The sequence below is a fragment of the Alexandromys fortis genome, unplaced genomic scaffold, assembly GCF_014885135.2.
Source record: "Alexandromys fortis isolate MF-2015 unplaced genomic scaffold, M_Fortis_MF-2015_v1.1 scaffold_243, whole genome shotgun sequence".
In the NCBI taxonomy this organism is placed as follows: Eukaryota; Metazoa; Chordata; class Mammalia; order Rodentia; family Cricetidae; genus Alexandromys; species Alexandromys fortis.
Genome location: NW_026068121.1, coordinates 1,186,083 through 1,209,673, shown reverse-complemented (window position 1 = coordinate 1,209,673; position 23,591 = coordinate 1,186,083). Strand labels below are relative to the sequence as shown.

Below are 23,591 nucleotides of genomic sequence, written 5' to 3'. Positions count from 1 at the left end.
ATGACCTTCTCACAGGGGTCACCGAAGACCATAGGAAAACACAGATTCATTCATAAAATTACAGTTGTGCAGCAGCAACAGAAGTGACTGTGGTTGGGGTCAGCACAACAGGAGGAGCTGTGTTAAAGGGGCGCAGGGTTCGGAGGGTTGGGAACAGCTGGGAACTTCACTGTCTTCAGACCACAGTGCATCCACGTCCCATGACCCTGTTGTCTGATACAGCCATTGTCACTTCCTGCTGCTGTTTGTTTCCTCTTCTAGAGACCACGTCTCATTTCACCCAGGCTGGTCTTGAATGCACTATGAAGCTGAGGATGACCTCAAACTGTGTGTGTGTGCGCGCGTGCGCGCACAGAGGCCAGGAGACAGGTGTCTCCCTTGGCCACTCTCTGGTCTGTCTGTCTTCTATTATCATCTATCATCTATCTATCTATCTGTCTGTCTATATCTACGTCTGTCTGTCTGCCTGCCTGCCTATTTGAGTTACAGGCACATCATGCTGTCCCTGTTTTGTTTTATTTTTTTAACCTGGACACATATGGACCTAAACACATGCACATCAAGCCCTCACTGAGCGAGCCTGCTCGTAGTCCCCGAGTACTGAGTTGATAAACAGGAGCCACTGTGCCTGGCTCCTCTTTAAAAAAAAAAAAATTAATTAAATTTATTTGTCTCTTTTTAAGGGTGGGGCATACCGAGGGCCACTGGCAGGAGCCGGCTCTCTCCACCCCCTTGGGCTTTCAGGAGCTTGAACTCAGGGCAGCAGCCTACACCTAGCCACTGAGCCTCCAGCCCCTTCCGGTTTAGGTGGAACTCCCTGTGGGGGCTGGAGATGCTGCCCACTAAAGAATGCTTACTGTACCCTCTGCTTGCCATAGTGGGTACTGCAGGTGCAAAGTGCTTAGACTTCACCTCGAGTTCCAGGACAGTCAAGGCTGCACAGAGGAAACCTGTCTTAGAAAAAAAAAACAAAAAACAACAAAATAACCAAAACAAAACCCCCAGAACTGTTTTGAAAATGCCTGTGAGGGCTGAGGCTGTGGTTCGACTGTGGAGTATTGGCCCAATGTATACAGAGCCTCTAGCTCCAACCCAGCACCACCTACACCTGTGACTCTTTTGTTTGTTTGGTTGGTTTTTTTGTGACAGAATTTCCATGTATAGCCCTGGCTATACTGGAACTCGCTCTGTAGACCAGGCTGGCCTCAAACTCACAGAGATCCGCCTGCCTCTGCTTCCCGAGTGCTGGGATTAAAGGCGTGCGGGCGAACACCCATGACTTCTCTTACAGTTCCTCTCAAGCTGTGGAGCAGTCACTGCGACGGAGAGGTGCTGCTGAGGCTCTCGCGACACGGGCCAGGCCATGAGACCCCAATGACCATTCCTGAGCTGTTTCAGGAGTCTGTTGAGCGATTCAGCGCTTACCCAGCCCTGGCCTCGAAGAACGGCAAGAGGTGGGACACATTGACATTCAGCCAGTACTACGAAGCCTGCCGCAAGGCGGCCAGATCTTTCCTCAAGGTGAGCAGCCGCCTCCGGCAGCCATTCAGAAGCAGTGGTTCATAGGGTGGAGTGGCAGACTCTGGGGTCCTAGCATACAGGGAGTTGAGGTAGGAGGCTCCTAAGTCCCGAGCCAGCCTGGGGTACTGAAACCCTGTCTCAGAAAACAAACGTAAGGTTTAAAAGAGGTTGGGGAGAGCCTCAGTGACCACAGTGGTCTCTGGGTGTGCACAGAGTCCTGGGCTCTTCCACAGTACCTCATAAAACTGGGTGTGGTGGTGCACACCCATCACCCTCAGGAGAGGCTGGAAGGACAGGAGTTCAAGGTCATCCTCTGCAAAGAGGATCTAGCCTGGGCTGGAGGATCTAACCTGGGCTGCTTGAGGAAACACCTGTGGGGCTGGCTTACCGTCCCAGAGGGTTAGTCCATGGCGATGACGGTGGGGAGCATGTGGGATGCTGGGTGCTGGAGCCGCAGCTGACAGCTTACCTGTAAGTGGGAGGCAGAGTGCAAGGCTTGACCTGGGGTGAACCTTTGACATCTCAGAGCCCACCCCCAGTGACACACCTCCTCCAACAAGACCACACCTCCTAATCCTTCCCAAACAGTTTGGTCAACTGGGGACCAAGCATTCAAACATATGAGCCTGTGGGGGCCATTCTCAAACACCACTCCCTGACCCATCGCTTGTGGTCATAGAATGCAAAATACATTCAGTCCAACTCTAGAAGTCCACATAGTCTGTCACAGTCTAACACTGTTTCAAAGTCCAAAATCTCTTCTAAGACCCAGTGCAATCCGTCACGTCCTTCCAGCGTGCAGTGACTCAGAATGTATGTCGTCATTCCAAAAGGGAGCAAAGAGGGCACAGCAAGGAAGCCCTGCCCCAGAAGGACAGAAATCCAGCGGTGAGCTGGATTACTCCATGTCCTATCACTCTAGTGTCAGAGAGCGCGGACAGCCTTTTGGGTCTCTGCTTTTCCCAGCTTCAATGACAGTAGCATACTTCCCTCCTTGGGCTGGCTCCCCACCTGATCTGCGGCTCTCCTTGGCAAGTATCCCATAGTTCTGGCATCTCCATCATCTTGAGGTCTACAGTACAATCCAGGCTTCTCTGTCACAGCCCCCACGCGGGGACTCCCCTGCCACATGCCTCAGCGGCTTCTCTAACCACTGAGGGAGTTCAGAACCGCATGACTGATATGCCAAGTCCCGCTGCTTGCTTGGGATGGGCCCTGGCCACCCCGGACCAACGCTCCTGTGATTTGAGTCCTTGCTACCATTCTTTGTTGCATAAACCTTCCTTTAATTCCTTTTTTAGTTGCAAGATTGACTGGGTGGGGTCTTGCTCTGTGAGCGCCAATCCTCTTTTTTCAGCATCAGGCTTTTCTTTCTTTTTTTTTTTAAATATTTATTTATTTAATATACAATATTCTGTCTGTGTGTACGTCTGCAGGCCAGACGAGGGCACCAGACCTCATTCCAGATGGTTGTGAGCCACCATGTGGTTGCTGGGAATTGAACTCAGGACCTTTGGAAGAGCAGGCAATGCTCTTAACCACTGAGCCATCTCTCCAGCCCCATCATCAGGCTTTTCTTTAAGCTTCTCGTGCCCTTGAGCGCAGGACTTGGCCCCAACATTACATACCCTGATGCCGCTCAGTGCACATTCTGTGTTCCTCTTTGCCCTGCTCACTCCTTTTGCCATGTGACACAGTCAATATTAGGCTGTCCTGAAGTCTCCTTTGCCCACAACATTGGTTCAAATTGGTTCAAGTCTCTTCACTTTAGCCTTACAGCAGAGCAGGTACGTTTTTCATCAAAATATCTTAAGAGTGGTCTCTGCCCTGTTGCTAATATTGCTCCTCTCTGAAGCCCCTCGAGCTAGGGCTCCACAGTCTACAGCCCCCCAGCAGCTGTCTGCAAACCTTCACGTGCACACGCACACACATCCTCATAATCAAAACGAAGGGCATGAAGAAGGGTAGATCCTGGGTTCCCACCAGCAGCCTGGCCTCTATGCTGAGCACCAGGGAAAAGCCCGGGACCTTGTCTGAAAAGACGTGAAGGCCCCTGGGGACAGTACGGTGGGTGAGTCTTACACAGAGGACACACACTGCAAGATGCCATCCCAAGGGGTTCACAGAGCAGCAGACCCACGTTTTCAGGAGGCCTGGGGAGGGATGGGGTTCGTGTCAAATGGGGGTGGCGATTCCTGTGGGGACAATGGAAGGTTCCACGTGGGTGCTCAGAGAGAGGTGATCCGAGCTTATGGCACCCTAGTGCAGGCTGGACGGCAACTTCCTGCTCTGCGCAGGCGCTTTCCTTTTTCTTCTCACCTCATAATCGGATCTTGAGAAGCGGACATGCCCAGGAGCTGACGGTGGCTTCCTTCTGATTTATTTCCCTCCAGCTGGGCCTGCAGCGCTTCCATGGCGTCGGCATCCTGGGCTATAACTCCGCCGAATGGGCCATCAGTGCCCTTGGTGCTGTCCTGGCTGGGTATGTCCCCCTTGGGGTCACGTGGACGAACCACCAGCTGAACAGTGCTGAGTCTGGGAGTCGCACAAATATTGAGGACGAGGCCACCAAAGTTAGATGAGCTGAGGCAACTATTCCACCACCACGGGGTACCAGAACTTCCGACTAGTTAGGGTCATGGGCAGCTCGGGTTCTGACACTGTGACCCGGAACAGAGGGGGTAGTCTCTTTTTAAACCAAAAGTCACGAGTAAGGGGGTCAGGGGTGATAGAAGAAAGGATTTTTACAATTTGAGGTTCAGTCCCAATGACGGTGACGGTACTTTCCAGGAGCTTATGACTCAGTAACACTTTACAACTAGAAGATCCAATTTGTGAGAACTCGGAGCCAGCGCAAGCTTAAGAGGGGCTTGCTGGCACAAGTCTGTGGCTGTGGTAACACAGCTCCTGACACAGCTGGAGTTCTGATGTTTAATCAGCTGTTGTTGTAATAACTGCTGAGAATATGGGACACTCAGGCAGAAGAAGCAGGTGGCTGGTGGTTTTGAATTATTGCGAACTCCACACTCAGCACAAACCCCGATTCAGTCAGAGCCTGGTGGTGGTGGTGCACACCTTTAAATCCAGCACTTGGGAGGCAGAGGCAGGCAGATCTCTGTGAGTTCGAGGCTATCCTGGTCTACAAGAGCTAGTTCCAGGACAGGCTCCAAAGCTACAGGGAAACCCTGTCTCAAAAAACCAAAAAACAAACAAACAAAAACATGATTCAGATTCGGAGGTCAAGAGTAACACACCTTCCACCACCCGTGGCCTTGGCCTTATCTTTCTTTTAAAAATAATCTCTTAAATTTAAATGTAAAGATTTGTGCAGATGTGTGTGTGTAGATGTCTACAGATGTAGCATTACGAGTGGCAGGGCTGCATTCCCGGCACCCGGCCACCCACATGGCTAGCTTATGCCTGAAATAATTACACGGAAACTGTATTTTTTTTAAACACTGCCTGGCCCGTTATCTGTAGCCTCTTATTGGCAAGCTCTTACATATTGTTCTAACCCATTTCTAATATTCTGTGTAGCCCACGAGGTGGCTTACCAGGGAGGATCTTAACCTGTGTCTGTCTGGAGTGGGAGAACCATGACGACTCCCTGACTCATCTTCTTTCTCCCAGCATTCTCTTCTGTTTACTCCACCCACCTATGTTCTAACCAATAAAATGGGCGAAGGCAGTTTCTTTATTATAATTAACCAATGTCCTTCCTCCATCATACAGAGGCCAGGAGATGGGGTGAGGGCTCAGATCCCCTGGAGCTGGAGTTATAGGCCATTGTGAACCAAGTGGATGCTGGGAACTGAACTGGGGTCCCCTGCAAGAGTGGCCAGCCAGCTCTCTAACCACTGAGCCATCCCCAGCCTGGGCTGAGCTCTCACTGCTGGCGACCTCCACAGAAGGCTGGTGGTTTGGAGCTCTGTGGTACAGAGAGCCTCATAACCGCCCCCCCCCCAGCTGCAGCAGGGGAGCTGCTTGGATGCTAACGGCCTTACGGCAGCGTGAAAACCCAAGTTCAATTCTGAGAAGCCATAGAAGACGCTAGCACTGGCTGGGAGATGCCGGCTCGGTGGACAAAGGCACCTGCCGTCAAACCTGCTGGTCTCCATGCACTGGGTCCCCAGGGTGGCAGGAGAGAACCCGCTGGCTCCCCCCCACCTCCACTGCTCGCTGCAGGGTGAGTCACCACATTCACACAAATACCTGTGATTTGAAAAAGAATAAATTGTAGGAAGAGCCTTGGCTGCTCCTCCGGAGGACCCAGGTTCTCCCAGCACCACATGGCAGCTCACAACCGTCTGTAACTCCAGCTCCAGGGGATATGATGTGTCCCTTTGGCCACTCTGGGTGCTTTGCATATGTGACATACACAGACATACAGAGAAAACACCCACATACATTTAAAAAAAATCAAGAATGAATTCTTCCAAAAGCACTGTCTGTCCACACTTGAGTGTGTCTGCTGTCCCCAGGGGGCTCTGCGTTGGCATTTATGTCACCAACTCGGCCGAGGCCTGCCAGTACGTCATCAAGCATGCCAAGGTGAACATCTTGCTGGTGGAAAATGACCAACAGCTGCAGAAAATCCTGTCGGTGAGTGGGACTCGGGGCGGGTCGGTGCTGGGGTGCGCTGTCTGCGGTGCATCCACAGAAGACCTCCAAAAAAATTGCTTGGGGGCGGGGAAGGTGATTGTGGGTGTTGGTTCACCTCACTTTCCAGCGTCCCTCTGAAGACTACATTCGCAGGAGGCTGGCATGTCTGTCTGCCAGCACTATCCTGTAGCGGTCATGTTCATACAGATGTTCCAGAAACGCCTCTCATTCCTCACCTGTGCACAGGTGCCCAGCACCTGCCTGGGTTTGCAGGATGGTCTGGAGGGAGGGTCCCTGGAAGGAGAGCCCAGGGGGCCAGGCGGATATGTTGTTCAGCTTGGCCATGAGTAGCTGGGGAGGTGGCTCAGTGAGGACCTGAGTCTGTCATCACAATGTGAGGATGTCAGACAGGACCCTTGCCAGTCAGTTAATGAGAGACACCGCCCGAAAAGACAAGCAGAGAGTGATGGGGAAGATGCCCAACACTGTCCTCTGACACACAGACAGACAGACACATACATAGACACCAACGTTAAAAAACAAAACGCAAGAGCTGCCGTGACAGTTGGCTCTGTGTCTCTAGGTTCGAGTCAAACATTCTCTAGAAACAATGTGAGCAGGGACATGTATGTCTACCTGTGGTTTAGCTGTTGGTCATGTGTCCCCAGTGAATTCCTTCTTAGGGTGGCTGGAGTCTGAGGCCATGTGCAACAGCTCCCTTTGACTCCTGGTTGCCAGCATTGAACTGGGTCTCATGTAGCCCAGGTTGGCCTGGAGCCCACCGTGTAACTGAAGCTAGCCTTGGCCTCCTGATCCTCCCGCCTCCACCTCCTGAGAGCTGGGGTGACATGTGCTGGGTCCAGGCCCCAGGGCTTTGTGAGTGCTGGTGACTGTTCTGCCCACTGAGCACAACTCCAGCCTTCATTTATAAAAATTACTTTCCTTTTTCAAAAAAAAAAAACACGTTTATTTACGTATGAATGTGTCCGTATATTTGCCACGGTGTGTGGAGGACAAAGAACAGCTTTGTGGAGTCGGCCCTCCTCTTCCACCATGTGCAAACGCCTTTACGAGCAGTCCGGTGTGGACCCTGAGCCCACAGGGAACTCTTTCAGATTCCACCGGACAAGATGGAGCCCGTGAAAGCCATCGTGCAATTCAGGCTGCCCTTGGGGGAAAACAGCCCGAGGAACCTGTACTCGGTGAGTACGGGAGGGGGGGGGGGCTTGGGGCGGGGCCTCTGGGAAGGGCGGGGCCTGCGGAGCGAGGCGTCCTCTGGGGGAGGGGCGGGGCTTGAGAGAGGGGCGGGGCTTGGGTATGGCTGGGATAGTAGGTGGGGCCGCAGAGGTAAATAGGCAGTGAAGGGCAAGGACTCCTTGAGGAACTGGGCAAAGTGGGGCCTTAAAGGAGGAGTGGGTGGGGCTGCTCTCGGGAAGGAAGTGGAGAGGCACGTGCAAGTGAGTGAGTGGGGCCCCAAGAGGGAAGTGGGCGTGGCTAGAGGGACAGGTGAGTAGTGACAGAAGATGAGGCGGGAACTCATTATTTTGTGCCTGTCAGAAAGTCGAAGGAGTTGAAAAAAAACAAAACAAAACACCCAACTTGAAAACTAAGCGGATTAAAACATGTTATTTAAAACCTTATTTTCAGCTTCCAAGGGGAAATTTTGCATATATGTATTTGTATTTGCATGTTTTGCATGATTTATCTTTTTGAGACAGATATTCTGTATCATAGCTATTTAGAGCCTAATATAGCCGGGCGGTGGTGGCGCACGCCTTTAATCCCAGCACTCGGGAGGCAGAGGCAGGCGGATCTCTGTGAGTTCGAGACCAGCCTGGTCTACAAGAGCTAGTTCCAGGACAGGCTTCAAAACCACAGAGGAACCCTGTCTCGAAAAACAAAACAAAACACTGTTAGAGCCTAATATATGTGTTTTCTCTTACAAATCTTACTGCATTTATTTGTGTTAGGCGTGTATTATTGTGGGAGAGGCATGCGGGGAGGTCAGGAAGGTCGTCCCATTCCGTCACGCAGGTCGTCAGGTTTGGCTGAGCTGTCACACCTGTCTACAACCTAATACTTAACATCTGTGTACACTGTGGAATGACTACATTGAGGCAGTTAACACACATGGCTTCAAAGATTTATCTTAAAAAAAAAAAAAAACACCCATCCCCAGGCATAGTGGCCACACTTCCAGCCAGAGGCAGGAGAATCTCTGTGAGTTCAAGGCTGACTTGGTGTACATTGAGAGTTCAGGACAAGTCAGGCGTGATGGCACACACCTTTAATCTCAGCACTCAGGAAGCAGAGGCAGTTTCAGTGTTGTGCTTATGTTCAAGTCATACTCTATTATGTGTATCCGGATTTATGAACATTTCCTCTAGCTGCTGGGTCTTTCAGGCACAGAGCAGTCACAGGTCAGCCCATGCCACTACCAGCAAGAGTATCATGAGTCTTGGATTGCTTTAAAGTTTATGTTTGAAGCAAAACTGGGGACACAGGCCTGCCACCCTAGCTACTAGAAAGATTCAGACAGGAGGATTCTAAGTTTAAGGCCTGCCAGAGCAACAACTAAAAGAAGAGGGCTGGGGCTTGGTTCAGAATGGCAACTTAGAATCCTGCAGTGAGGGGGCTGGGGGCGTGGTCAGGGTGGAGCCCCGCCTAGAATCCCCAGTGAGGGGCTGGGAATGTAGCCGTCTGGTGTCTTCTTGCCTGGTGCGTGATGGGAGAACCTGAGTTCAACTTTTTTTTTTTTTTTTTTTTTTTTTTTTCCGAGACAGGATTTCTCCGTAGCTTTTGGTTCCTGTCCTGGAACTAGCTCTTGTAGACCAGGCTGGCCTCGAACTCACAGAGATCTGCCTGTCTCTGCCTCCCGAGTGCTGGGATTAACTGAGTTCAACTTTTAATGCTGACTTTTGAAGGAAAGAAAAAGCAAAAGCAAACCTCCTTAGTTAGATGTACCCCTGATCACGCTTGGCACTCTTGAATTTGGGGCAGAGGACCCTTGGCAGGGATAGTCCTGGAGCCTTGCCTCTGACCTTCAGCCACTAGGTGGCAGCAGCGGTTGTCCCAGAGGAACGAGTCAATACATAGATTGGCATGTTCCCTCTGGGGGTGGTTCTGTTGTGCCCCTCACTGGTACACACACACACAGGGGGTGGTTCTGTTACATAGCAACGTATTATCTACTCTAAGGTGGCTGGGTGGCCCCATGAGGTTGGAGTGGAGATAGATCTAGATATGTATGTAGCTCAGGCTAGTCCTGAACTCACAGCCCAGCTGGCCTAAAACTTAACATCCTCCTGCCTCAACCTCCTGTGTGCTGGGACCATGACAGGGGTTCAAGCCTAGGTTTTAAGATTCAGTTTAAGAATACACTTTTTTAGGACCAGCGCCTCAGTCTGCTTAGCTGCCCTGGACGATCATCTAAACCTGAAGGATGCCATTGCCTTTAGTCCTTTAGCAGAGGTAGGCAGATCTCTGAGTTCAAGGCTAGCCTGGTCTGCAGAGTGAGTTCTAGGACAGCCAGGTCTACACAGAGAAGCCCTGTCTCGAAAAACAAAACAAAAGGCCAACTCCAAATGTCTTGAGCAAGGAAGGTCATTTGCCGGTCCCTTTCCCTGCAGCTTAGAAGGGCTGGTTTTAGGCAGAGGGCTGCGGCCAGGAGCTTGCATCCTCTAGTGTCCTATTCTCTAGCCCCTGGGGACCCTGCAGCTCCTGGGGACCCCACAGTCCAGGCTGTGTTAGCTGCATTCCTCCTCTTCATGAGCTCTAGCCCTGGATTGACGGGATACTCCGGCTTCATTCAGTCAGGGATGACTGCTGAGGTGAGGAAGCCTGGACATGTGAGCTCAGGAAAGCCTAGGAGCTCCCCTCCCAGGGTCACCGGCTCCTGGGGGAGAGGCCGACGAGAGGGCTTGATGCTGGGAACTCACAGGTGGCAGAGGGATCCCCCAGACATGCACCCCAAAATAAGTAATTAAATGTAACTTTAAAAGTTTTTGTTTAAGCGTTTTGAGGGTCAGTCTTTTGTTATTTACACCCATGTTGTTCCTTCAGGATAGTGTACACACCAGAGGGGCTGTGAAGAGACCACAGGTGCTGTCCAAAGCCAGGCACAGCCAGGCAGTCAGTTCTCGGGACAGCCCAAAGAGAGGGGCTAGCATCCCTGTGCTGTGGATGAGGCCTGTCTGAACTGACAGGCCCTGGGGAGGTGGCTGGGGTGTGAAAGTCCTGGGCATGTCTCTCCCAGCCCCTTGGCCCTTCCTCTGTACCAGCTGGCAACATGCCTGGGGGTAAGACGGCAGGACGGGGTCCGACAGTAGCCATGCGGGTCACCACCCTCCACCCTCCTTCCTGTCCGCAGTGGCATGACTTCATGGAGCTGGGGAATGCCATCCCCAGTGTGCAGCTCGATCGCATCATCCTGAGCCAGAAGGCCAACCAGTGCGCGGTCCTCATCTATACCTCAGGCACAACAGGGAACCCCAAAGGGGTGATGCTGAGCCATGACAACGTAAGCCAGGGTTCCCCCAGAGCATGCTCTCCCTGGGCAAACCAGAGCAATATGGAGGGGGGTGTAGGTCTGTGTGGGTCTTCCTCCAGGGAACCTGGACAGTTGGTGGAACTGAAGGCTTGAAAGTAGGCCTGGGTCCAAACAGGGCTGAGCAATCTTGGGCAAGAAAACTGATGGTGCCATGCCTCAGTTTCCATGTCTGTGAAATGGGAGTTGGCTTTGTGGTTTCTATCAGGTGGGTGTCTGAGTGAGTGTGTGTGTGTGTGTGTGTACACACACGTGTGTGTAGTCTGAGTGTGTGAGTGTGTGTGTGTGTGTGTAGTCTGAGTGAATGTGTGTGTCTGTGTCTGTGTATGTGTGCAGGCCAGAGCCTGACCTCAGCTGTGGTCCCTCAGGGCTGTCTGTCTAGAAACCCACCTCTCTAAGGCTGGCTCTATTGGTGAGCACCACCACACGGGCTCTGAGTACTGGAACTCAGGGCTTTATGTAGGACAGGCTCTTTACCAACCAAGACATTTCACCAGCCTCATTGGATTATTGTATTTTAAGATTTTATTTATTTATTATGTATACAGTATTCTGCCTGCATCTATGCCTGCAGGCCAGAAGAGGGCACCAGATCTCATTATAGAAGATTGTGAGCCACCAATGTGGGTGCTGGGAATTGAACTCAGGACCTCTGGAAGAGCAGCCAGTGCTCTTAACCACTGAGCCATCTCTCCAGTCCATTTTATGTTTATTTTTTGAGACAGGGTGCCATGTAGTCCAGGCTGGCCTCAAATTTGCTATGTAGCTGAGGATAGCCCTGAACCCCTGATTTTTCTGCCTACACCTCCTGCGTGTTGGGATGATGGCGTGCTTGTGAGAACATGTGTGTATGATGTATTTCTCACTTGCTAGGCCTCCCATTTGGACCCAGGGTCACAGGTTCAGCTCATGTGTCTCCACCTTCCAAGTGACTGGGATTGAGGGTGATCACACATACACTACGCTGGACAGTTCTTTGTTAACTTGACACTGGCTGGAGCATCTGAGAGCAGGGACCCTCCAGTCAGAAAAATGCCTCCCGAAGACTGGGCTGCAGAGAAGCCTATGGGGCACTTTCTTAGCGATCTGTAGTAGATCTGACTTTCTCTTTTGGGCCACTAATGTGCTCCCAAATCACAACACTGAGACTTATTTTAAATTATGAATGCTTGATCTTAGCTTAGTTGTTTTTTTTTTTTTTTTCTGGCTAGCTCTTTTAATTTAAATTAACGTGTTTCTCTTTTATCTACCGATTGCCTCGGGGTAGTTTGCCTTCTTTCTGTGTGTCCTGCTCTGTGTGTGGTGGTGGTGGTGGGGAGGCTGCCTAGCTTCTGGCCCCGTCTCCCTCATTCTCTCCCTCTCCTCCTCCTTCTCTCGTTTTTTTCCTTTTCTGCAGCCTAGATTTCTCCTATGTATTCTGCCTGCCAGCCCTGCCTATCCATTGTCTAGCTGTTGACTTCAGTCTTTTGTTAGACCAATTGGGTGTCTTGGGCAGGCAAGGCCAAACAGATGTAACACATCTTTATAGAATTAGACACATTCTGGGGCTGGAGAGATGGCTCAGAGGTTAAGAGCACTGACTGCTCTTCCAGAGGTCCTGAGTTCAATTCCCAGCAACCACATGGTGGCTCACAGCCATCTGTAATGAGATCTTGTGCTCTCTTCTGACCAGCAAGCAGACAGACAGAACATTGTATACATAATAAATAAATCTTAAAAAAAAGAATTAGACACATTCTTACATTGTTAAACAAATACAGCATACACAAAAGTAACACAACTTTACACAGTTAAAATAATGTTCAACAACAGTGATCAGTTAGGAGGGCCCAGCCCACGGTGGGTGGTGCCATCCCTGGGCTGCTGGTCCTGGTCTCTGTAAGAAAGCAGGCTGAGAAAACCATAAGAAGCAAGCGAGTAGGCAGCACCCTCCATGGCCTCTGCACCAGCTCCTGCCTCCAGATTCCTGCCCTGTGTGAGTTCCTGTCCTGACTTCCCTCGGTGATGGTCTGTTATCTGTAAGCGTGAGCCAAAGAAACCCTCTCCTCCCCACGTTGGCCAGCCACCAAGTCCCAGGGCTCCTCCTGTACCCACAAATGTAAGAGGCAGGCCCGTAGTCGGGGGGGGGGTCTTTAGTGCAGTGCTCTCCCGCCAGCATGAGGTCCCCAGTTCAGTCCGTGACACCCAACCATGACAGTGATGGTGGTGGAGATAGGAAGATCCTGGGGCTCACTGGCCAGGCAGCCTCCTCAAATTGTGGAGCCCCAGGTCCAGTAAGAGACCTTGAATCAGAAGACAAGGCAGAGCAGGCTGGAGAGATGGCGCAGTAGTTAGGGGTGGAGTTTGGAACCCAGCACCCACATAGCCGTCCGGGTGTTACATGAAGCTGCCACCTCCAGCTGCGAGTGCAGCAGAGACACGAGGGTTACAAAGCTTGATGGGTCTTTTTTAGGCTGGCTACAGAGCAGGAGTAGCTGCTTTGAGAAGAGAGCCTGCCCCAGAGTCTGTATCTTAAGAAAATGCATGAGCGCGCGCGCGCGCGCGCGCGCGTGTGTGTGTGTGTGTGTGTGTGTGTGTGTGACTTGGTGGCTGGCCAGCCTAACCACAGGTGAGCAACAAGTTCAGTGAGAGTCCCCAGAAGGTGGAGACTGACTGCACACTCCCCACACTGCACACCGACAGACTCCCACATATGCAGAAGCACCCAGCAGGTGGGAGGAAGGAACGAGGCTGGGGAGACCGCTTTGTGGGTTCATCTAGAATGTCACCCTGTAGGGGTTGGGAGATGGCTCGGCTACTAAAGCTCTTTTCACATGGCATCTGAGTCACCATGTGGGTGCGGGAGCTGACCAGGTCCTCTGCAGGGGCAGCAAGTCACTGAGCCATCTCGTCAGCCCCAGTAAATAAAAATTTAAAACAGCAAGGTAGGAAGCAGTCGAGGAAGAAAACTGATCTCCATCTCGGGCCTCCTCACATGTGCGCACACACACACACACGCACACTTGCACACACACATGCACAGTGGTCCTCAGGTAAGGCACCAGAGCTCTGGGTTATCCTTGTTTTCTAGATCACGTGGACCGCAGCGGCCACAGGGCGGGAGTTGGAGCTGAGCTGCGCCTCAATGAAGCAGGAGACAGTAGTCAGCTACCTGCCCCTCAGCCACATTGCATCCCAGATGATGGACCTCTGGTTGCCCATCAAGATTGGGGCGCTCATTTTCTTTGCTCAGCCAGATGCACTCAGGGTAAGGCTGGGCGTGGGCCTTCAGGGGAGTGGACAAAGTCTAAGAAGTTTTTCTCCTTCTTCATTTTTCCGCTCTGTTCCACAGCATTGAAAACAGCTGGGTAAATTCTCTTACTTTTATCTTGCTGTGCGGTGCAGTTGTGTAGAATGTACCCTAAACAAGCTCAGTTAGAGGCTGTGTGACGTTGAATGTCTGTACTTTCGGTATTTGTGTTTTACTGGGGATGCGTGCCATGGTGTGCATATGATGGTCAGTGGACATTTGAGGGTCTATTCTCTCTTCCACCCTGTGATTCTGGGGACAAACTCGGGTCATCAGGCTCGTGGTAAGTGCTTTTACCCACACAGCCATCTTGTGAGTTTTCCCTTTTTAAAAGTGTGTGCTTGGAGTGTGTGTGAGCATGCTCCTGTGAATTCCCAACCTTTAGGCTCAAGTCTGGGGAGAGGATTCTGGCCTGAGAAGCACCGGCTGCTCCTGCAGAGGACCCAGGTTCGATTCCCAGCACCCACATGATGGCTCATAACTGTCTGTGACTCCAGTTCCAGGGATTCAGTGCCCTCCATGGGGTCAGCCATATACACACATGCAGGCAAAACTCATGCTTATATAAAAAAAAATCTATAAGCCAAAAGCCTGGCCAGTGTTGCAGCTTACCCCCTTAGCAGACTTAGTTGAGAAGTAATTTCTTTTGTATTCAACTCTAGCGTTCTGGAGTATATAATGTTACCATTCCTGGATTCAGAGTTCTGGAGTATATAATGTTACCATTCCTGGATTCATCATCTGGTGTTTTCCTGTGTGTTAGAGGAGGATTCAGCTCCTTCACGGTCTCCACCCTCTTCCCCTTCTCCATCTTCTGAAAAGAAACTGTCCCTTGTCACGGCAACAAAGGGCTGACTACGAGGCGCCAACTCCGCTGCAGCTCTGTCAGGATTTCTCAGAGTGATCAGTAGGCGAAATATTTGCCTCTCAGGTTCTTCCTGTCAGTGTTCTGCTGGGAGCTGGGTGGCTCATTGTTTGTTCTAGATTGGGATAACTGAAAGCAAGACCTGAGATGCTTCGTGACTTATTGGAAGGAAGGGAGCCAAGCAAGGGCCGGGGAGAGGACTGAGCCAGGAACAGAAGGTCGTACTGTGCAGATGGACCCCTGGGGAGCGGAGTGTCAGGCATGACCACAAGGACACAGAACCTGTGTGTCTACCTGCAAGGTGCACACTGACACAAACGCAGCACGTGGCTGTGCCTGTGGGCAAGTACAGCTGCCCAGTAATGCAGTGCTGTGGGAAAGAAGATGCTGTGGGCCATGAGGGGCCAGGGCAGGCTTGAGTGGTGCCCTCGGCATGTTGCCCTGCAAGCCTCTCCCTGGCTCCCAGCCTGGGCCTCTTTACTGGGGTCTTTGCAGTTGTCTTCCTAGTTTCTTGGTACCATTCCTTCACGTTGCTGGAGATGACCCTCTGGTAGGCTTTTCAGAATAGGGAAAGAAATGTCCGGCTCCTTTTGTTGCAGACTTTGCCAAACTTCAGGAGACTGCATGAGAAGTCTGGAGTCCACATCACCCCTAGTTGACAACTGGTGACGAGAGAAGCCAGTTAACACAACATACAGGTGTCCTCACGAGGTCTGGGCTACAGGTTCTAACTAGGCTGTCTCGTGGCTAAAGTGGTTGTCGTGGAGCCCTGGGGAGATGCATTCTCCTGCCTTTTCCAGATTCTAGAAGAAAGGCTGCCTTTATTCCTTGGCTTGTGGCCTCTTCCTCCACTTTCTAAAACATGTCATTGTGTGTGTGTTTGTGAGTGTTTACTGCATGTATATATGTGCCCTGTTGTGTACTTGGTGTCCATACTAGCTAAGAGGGCCTTGGTCCCCCTGGAGCTGAAGTTCCAGGTGGTTAAGAGTTTCCACACGGGGGCTGTGCAGGTGTACCTAGCCCTCTAAGCAGGGAGCCTGTCTCCAGCCTCCTCTCCCTGTCTGTAAAGCCGGGTGCACATTACCTGCCAGGTTCAGCACTAACAAGGCAGAGAAACACAAACGTCAATGAACACACATGTGTAGTAAGGAGCAGTGGGCTGTGTTCCTGCCACCCGGCTCCCAGCCGCCTGGCTAGCTTATACCCCAAAATAGCAACACACAAATTGTATTCATTCAAATACTGCTTGGCCCATTAGCTCTAGTCTCTTTCTAGCTAACTCTCATATCTTGCTTTAACCCATATCTAATAATGTGTGTAGCACCACAAGGTGGTGTCTTACCAGGAAGATTCTAGTGTACATCCATCTTGGGCTGGAGCTTCATGGCATCTGACCCAGAGAGGAGAGGCATGGTGATTGCCTCACTTCCTCCCAGCATTCTGTTCTGTCTACTCCACCCACCTAAAAGGGCTGGCCTATCAAATGGTCCAAGGCAATTTCTTTATTAACCAATGAAAGTAACTCCTCATCACACATGTATGTGACCACAGAAAAGCACACATGAACACAGCTCACGCATTCAAACACGTGAACATACCCTAAGCAGTCACAAACAGACATAGACAAATATGTATGTAAACGCACTGTCTCAGTTAGATGTTCCACTGTAGTGATAAGAAGACACCTTCACCCAAAGCAAGCTGTGGAGGGAAGGGTTTCTCACTGAAGGAAGTCAGGACAGGAACACACACAGACCAGGAACCTGGAGGAACCAGAGGCCATGGAGGGTGCTGCTTACTGGCTTCCTCTCAGCCTGCTTTCTTTTATAGAACCCAGGAATAGCCCCTCCCAAGGTGGCCTGTGCCTCCCCATCAATCACTGATTAAGGAAATGCCCTAGAGCCAACCTGGTAGAGGCATTTCCTACTGGGAGTCCTCTTCCTAATGGCTCGAGTTTGTGTCAAGTGACAAAACACTAACCAAAAATACATACAAACATAAGCCTAGACATACAATACAGTAAAGACATACAATAAACACATAAATGTACACTTACAGGCAGTGACAAACACGTAAGTGCAAGCGTACAAATACAGACATGAGCATGTAAACACACTCAGGTGCCATACATACATGTGTGATCACCCGGCACACACATAAGCCTCAGTCCTTGCTGAGGCTCCTGCCTCCCTCCCATGTGGACCCTGGACAGGACACTGAGCCACCTGATCACCCAGAAAATCTGACTTCTCAAGATCCTTTATTTATTGTTATTGTTTGAACTTGTATTAAAGTTTAAATTTACAGTGAGTACTGGTGGGGGGTGAAGGCGTCAGGGTCAATTACAAGGGGATACTCCATGAGAACAGTGAAGCATGTGGATGCATAGACACAGAGCCACATAAGACATAGACACAGCCATATGCAGACACAACCACATGCAGACTCAGACACAGCTACATGCAGACAAAGACAAAGAGCCGCACACAGACACGGAGCCACGTGCAGACACAGAACCACATGAGACACAGAGAAACACGCAGACACACAGAGAAACATGCAAACACAGAGACACACGCAGACACTGAGACACAGAGATACACGCAGACACAGAGACACACAGACACAAAGACACGCAGACACCGAGACACACGCAGACATACAGAGAAATATGCAGACACAGAGACACGCGCAGACACAGAGACACATGGAGACACTGAGACACACGCAAACACTGAGACACATGAGACACAGAGACACGCACAGACACAGAGACACACGCAGACACAGAGACACAGAGACACAGACACAGAGACACGCAGACACAGAGATACACGCAGACACAAAAACACATGCAGATACAGAGACACACGCAGACACAGAGACACACGCAGACACAAAGACACACGCACATACAGAGACACACACAGACACAGAGACACACGCAGACACAGAGACACACGCAGACACAGAGACACACGCAGACACAGAGACACACACAGACACAGTCACGCACGGACGCAGAGCCGCACTGCCTGATGAGGACCCTGTAACCATGACTCTGATCCCCAGTCTCCACACAGAAGAGAGAACTGATTCCTTCCAGGTGTCCCCTGATCGCCACAGGAGCACCATAAAGAAAGTGAAGGAAAAAGAAAAGCCATATGTGGCCAGGAGTAATCCAGATAACCAGGGCTCTGAGGTTTTCAGAACAACACCTGCTGTGATGTCATCACATGCAGCCTTTCTGGTGGCATGCATTCCCTCCTCCAGGCCGCAGGGGCATTGCATACCACAAACAGTAGAGCTGCAGGGACAGCTCAGCTGTAAGACCGCTTGTGTTCAAAAGCCCAACACTCAGGTAAAAATCTGAGCGTGGCCACCTGCACACCCGTAACCCTGGTGCTGTGGAGTGGAGCAGGAGGTCTCTGGGAATCACTTGGCCGCCCAGCCTCGGGTTCTGGGATCGAGTAGCCTCAGAACATGGCCTTCCTCCTCTGCCCTTGTGTGTGTGGCCGTGTTGATCTCGGGTGTTCTGTTTGTAGATGGATGGGATGCAGGGTAAGTGCCCAGCACGGAGTACCGTGCAGTGGAAACACTTTTGAGTGTGTCAGGTGTTTCCACTGCCCCAAGGGGCTTGAAAGTTTCCCCTTTTCGGACATCTCTATCAAGTGTGGATGCCCGCTTCTCCATTGCCTCCAGTGCAAGTCATGTATCCATTTTTTTTTGTTTGTTTTGGTTTTTCGAGACAGGGTTTCTCCGTAGCTTTTGGTGCCTGTCCTGGAACTAGCTCTTGTAGACCAGGCTGGCCTCGAACTCCCTGAGATCCACCTGCCTCTGCCTCCCGAGTGCTGGGATTAAAGGCGTGCGCTACCACCGCCGGGCTCATGTATCCATTTTTAAAGTGTCATCGTCACTCATGTCTCCAGGGGATGAGCTGGCAGGCAGGTCACCACCTCTGCTGGCTCTTCTTTCACTATAAATGATGATGAGCATCTTCCCGTGGGCACACTGCTGCTTGGGTTTCACCTCTTAGGTTCCAGCTGTTTGTGCCTCTCTTTTCTTTTTCTTTCTTCTCTCATACAGTCATCTTGACCGCAGCCCCTGCTCTGCGTCTCGTTAGGCTGTGCTTGCTTGACACCGCTGGGAGGCTTGCTCTTCTCTGCAGGGAAATGGAGGACTATTTGGATTTAATTTCTCTTCAGATCTTTTGCATTCCAGGTGTTCTCAGGTAACGAGTCCTTACCAGATGCCACGGTTGGCAATTGCCTTCTCCTGTCGTCTGCTCTCTTTCGTTCTTCCCGTTGCGGTCTTTTGAAGCGGGAAGGAAGCCTGGCTTTGATGAGTTCAGTTTGCTGATGTCCCCCATGCTCTGCTAGGACAAAGCATCCCCGTCTTCCTTGATGTGCTCTTCCTTGATGTGCCGTCTGCTCTTAGCTCCTCACTTAGAGTTGATTATCATGCTAGGTGAGAAAGAGGGCTGAAACCCACGCAGGGCTGTCTGCTTTTGTACACGAATATCCTTTCCCAGACGCAGGAAGCTACTCGGGGGATGCATGCTGAAAGCATGTGATCATGAGTGTAAAATGTTGTCTGTGAACCTGTTTGTATGTTCTCGCACACACATGCGCACATATGCCCAGGTGCACACACGTGTACACTCATGTATTTGTATGCATGTGCACACATGCGAACATGCACACATGGGGTGGGGTGGATGAATCTGAGTCTGACTGGCTGCTGTGAAGCCGGGGTGGGGGGGTTGTCCCCATGCTCTGGGGGAAGGGGGAGGGACATGTGTGACTCCTGAAGGTGCTGCAGGGCCTCATGCGCCCTGTCCTGCACAGGGCACCTTGGTGTACACTCTTCAGGAGGTGAAGCCTACCATTTTCCTGGGGGTGCCTCGTGTCTGGGAAAAGATGCAGGACACCATCAAGGAAAATGTGTCAAGGTCCTCAAGTCTGAGGAAGAAGGCGTTTGTATGGGCAAAGATACTCGGCTTAAAGGTCAACACCAAGCGGATGCTGGGGTAGGCATGGTATCCTGGAGTGGGGGAGAGGGATCACGGAGGAGCTCTGTCATCTGAAGCTGGCTGTCCTTGATGATGCCATTCCCAGGAAGAGAGACATCCCCCTGAACTACCGCATGGCCAAGGCCCTCGTGTTCACGAAGGTCAGGACGTCCCTGGGTCTGGACAACTGCCACTCCTTCTTCAGTGGGGCCGCTCCGCTCTCCCAGGAAGTCTCGGAGTTCTTCCTCAGTCTGGACATCCCTATCGGTGAGATCTACGGGATGAGTGAGTGCTCCGGACCGCACACAGCCTCCAGCAGGAACAAATACAGAGTTCTGAGGTACCCCAAGTCCCCAGTGTCATGGGCTGAGGCCATGAAGGGGGTGGTGACCTCTGGCGGAGACACGTCCTGACCTGGGTATCCTGACAGTCCCATTCTCCAGCCCTCTGGCTTATCCCACAACCTTCCAAGAAGGGCACTTGCTCGAGAGCCACCTGTCATGTTGTGTGACTTCTTTTGGGGGAGACCTGAACGAATGTGTGTTTAGCCCAGATAGAGCGCCAAAAATACCAGAGAACACTTCCTCCCAAGTATAGCGTACCACGCTTCTGGGATGGTAGCTTTCTGCCTTTGCTTGAGGTTTCTAGCGTACAGGATGCAAGCGAGGGACCAGAATAACAATAATGATAAAAATGGAGGAGGAGGAATGGCCAGAACTTGATGGTGTCCCTGAACTGCAGACACCCTTGGGTGCATCTCACCTGAACATGGTCTTCTTCACCGTGACCACATCATGCCATTTTACCAGGACACTAGTCATGCTGTGGGCTGGACCGAGGAGGAGGCTCCTGTGTCCACCCCCAGCACTAGGAGGGCAGGCATATGGCCGCTGATAGAGCACACAGTGCGTGTCTGTAAGCCAGTGAACGCAGAGTGCTGCCTCTCCATACGTTCCCTCTCTGCCAATATTCCACCTTGTGGTGCTTTATGCCGCCATCCTGGCCATCACAGGGCTGTTGCCCCCAGTGTTCTCATAGGGGAGGTGACACCGCCATCCCGAGGTCTTCAGGGATGTAGAGCTGGGTGGTGGTGACACAGGTCTTTAATCCCAGCCCTTGGGAGGCAGAGGCAGGCAGATCTCTGTGAGTTCAAGGCCGGCCTGGCCTACAAGAGCTAGTTCCAGGAAAGGCTCCAAAGCTACAGAGAAACCTTGTCTCGAGAAAAAACACAATAATAATAATAATAATAATAATAATAATAATAATAATAATAATAAGTGGATGTAGAAACAACTTGCGATCCTGCGGGGCTTCCAGACGCACAGAATATGGAGAACCTGACCACTGGGTGTCGGAGGGACATGAGTTTAGCTGGGACAGTAGACGAACCTCAGGACTCTGGGCTGCTGGTGTGGGAGGACCCAGGGTCGGCAGCACTGTGAGACCCTGGTGCTCTCCTCCCGGCAGCTGCGGCAAGGTCATCAATGGCTGCAGGAACATGCTGTATGAGCAGAACAAAGACGGCATGGGCGAGGTGTGCATCTGGGGCCGGCACGTCTTTATGGGTTACCTGGACAGGGAGGAGGCCACGTTGGAGGTGTTGGATGAGGACGGCTGGCTGCACTCTGGGGATATGGGCCGCGTGGACAGCCAAGATTTCCTCTTCATCACTGGCCGAATCAAAGGTACGGCACACCTTTGGAGCAAAGAAAGCGAGGTATGCTAGGGGAACTGACAGGTTACCAGGAGTACAGGCAGTATGGGGGACATCAGGGTGCCTGATACTAGGGACACCCCAGGTCATAGGGACCTGTCATACTGGGGGCAGGTCGCTCTGGAGTGAGACTGCAGCCTGAGGCCAGGAGGTCCCAGCGAAGGTTCAGAGAGAGTGGGGGCAACCCTACCAGCACAGCCCTGGGAAGGCTGGGGCTGGAGAGCCGCAGCCTGGAGCTATACTGGGTTGCACAGTGATGGTCAAAGTGCTCAGGAAGTGAAGGGTTTCTTCAGCTCACAGCTCAGGCCACACGCCATCATCCAGGGGGTCAATGCAGAAAGCAGGAGCTAATGCAGAGGCCGTAGAAGGGTGCTGCTTACTGGCTTGCTTGCTCAGCCTGCTCTCTATAGAACCAAAGACCAGCAGGACAGGAGTGGATCTGCCCACAGTGGACTAGGCCCTACCACATCGATCTCTAATTGAGAAAATGCCCCACAGGTCAATCTTGTGGAGACATTTTCTAGCTAAGGTCCATCTTCCCAGGAGACTCCTGGCTTGACAGGTTGACCAAAGCTAAGAGGACAGATTCTGTCCACGTGGGGTCCTAAGAACATAAATGTTGGGAGGGAAGCAGGAGTGGGTGGGGACTTGGGGTGCCTGTAAGGAAGCCATATCAACCTTTGCCCTGGTCCCAGGTTCGGGGTGGGGGCACTGTACCAAGCTGGGATCTCGTTCCAGAAATGCTGATCACAGCTGCTGGTGAAAATGTGGCCCCCATTCCCATCGAGACCCTAGTGAAGGAGAAGATTCCCATCATCAGCAACGCCGTGCTGGTGGGCGACAAGGCCAAGTTCTTGAGCATGCTGCTGACGCTGAAGGTACCCAGGGTGGTCCCAGCCCCAGGGGGCGGGACCGCAGGCGGCCGGAGCTCAGGCTCTGGGTCTGGGTCTGGGTTGGGGTCCGGGATGACCAGGGAACGTGCATGGTGACAGCTTTGTCCTGGGGCAGTGTGAGACAGACCGAATGAGTGGGGAGCCCCTGGACAACCTGAACCTGGAGGCCCTTAACTTCTGCCGGACACTGGGCAGCACGGCAGCCACTGTGTCGGATGTAGTGAGGCTTCGAGACCCACTGATCTACACAGCCATCCAGCGTGGCATAGACAACGTCAATCAGGAAGTGATCTCTGACTCGCAGAGAATTCGGAAGTGGACCATCTTGGAGAAAGACTTTTCCATCCAAGGTGGAGAGCTGGGTGAGTAGCCTGGCCTGGGCCTTCAGAGGGCAGCTCTGGGCTGTACCCTTCCCTGGTGGTCAGGTCTGTGGGACCAGCTAGAACATGGGACATTTACCAGCTGCGTCCAGCCCCCGACTGGCCTCCCCGTGTTGCTTCTTCCCTAGGACAGACACATTTATGCTCTGGAGCTAACGTCAAAACTCCTCATCCTGGGCTGGAGAAGTGGCTCAGTGGTGCGCGCGTGTGCACGTGCATGTGTGTGGTATGTGTGTGTGCGCATACACACACACACCAGCCAGAATTCAGATTCCCAAAGTCTGTAACTCCAGCTGCCAAGGGATCGGATAGTCTCTCCTGGCCTCTTTTCACAATGCATTCAAATGTACACACACATACGGCAGAACCGTCACTACACCAGTCCATTGGACATCTCACCCTCTCAGTGAGATCAGGAAAAGCCCCAGTCCAGCCGTGGGACCCTGTCCCTAGGTGCCCACAAGAAGTGTGGAACTTTGCCTTCCTCAGTTTGACTAACCTCTCCTTTCTCCACAGGGCCAACAGCGAAACTCCGGAGACGTATCATAACCCAGAAATACAGAGCCCAGATCGAAACCATGTACTTGTGACTTCTGGAGCAGAAATGTCCTGGCTGCCCTCATGGTGAGACCTGACGGCCTGGCTTAGCAGGACTGGGTGGCGAGGGCTGCTAGCAGAGTGTCCTGCCCCTTCTGTCTTTGCTGTGGTCAGGGGACAGTGGCCACCGATCTTGATGGCCCACCACCTTCCAGACCCCCTCCGAGGGAGCC

At 51.9% G+C, this 23,591-nt stretch overlaps 1 protein-coding gene across 1 annotated transcript; it reads left to right on the top strand.

The window, feature by feature from the left end:
• Positions 1-1,359: 1,359 nt before the first annotated feature.
• On the top strand, positions 1,360-23,411 carry Acsbg2 (acyl-CoA synthetase bubblegum family member 2). Its single transcript, XM_050125246.1, has 12 exons — positions 1,360-1,521; positions 3,915-4,003; positions 6,003-6,123; positions 7,239-7,325; positions 10,493-10,642; positions 13,740-13,916; positions 19,671-19,852; positions 19,941-20,174; positions 21,302-21,519; positions 22,287-22,426; positions 22,557-22,803; positions 23,338-23,411. The coding sequence occupies exons 1-12, from the start codon at positions 1,375-1,377 to the stop codon at positions 23,409-23,411; spliced, it is 1,866 nt and encodes a 621-aa protein (XP_049981203.1). The 5' UTR covers positions 1,360-1,374.
• The last annotated feature ends 180 nt before the right edge of the window (positions 23,412-23,591 follow it).

Coding starts and splice junctions, on each gene's coding strand:
- Acsbg2 (XM_050125246.1), top strand. CDS start 1,375: ATGACCATTCCTGAGCTGTTTCAGGAGTCTGTTGAGCGATTCAGCGCT. Junction 1,522..3,914: donor CGGCCAGATCTTTCCTCAAG/GTGAGCAGCCGC, acceptor ATTTCCCTCCAG/CTGGGCCTGCAGCGCTTCCA. Junction 10,643..13,739: donor TGATGCTGAGCCATGACAAC/GTAAGCCAGGGT, acceptor CTTGTTTTCTAG/ATCACGTGGACCGCAGCGGC.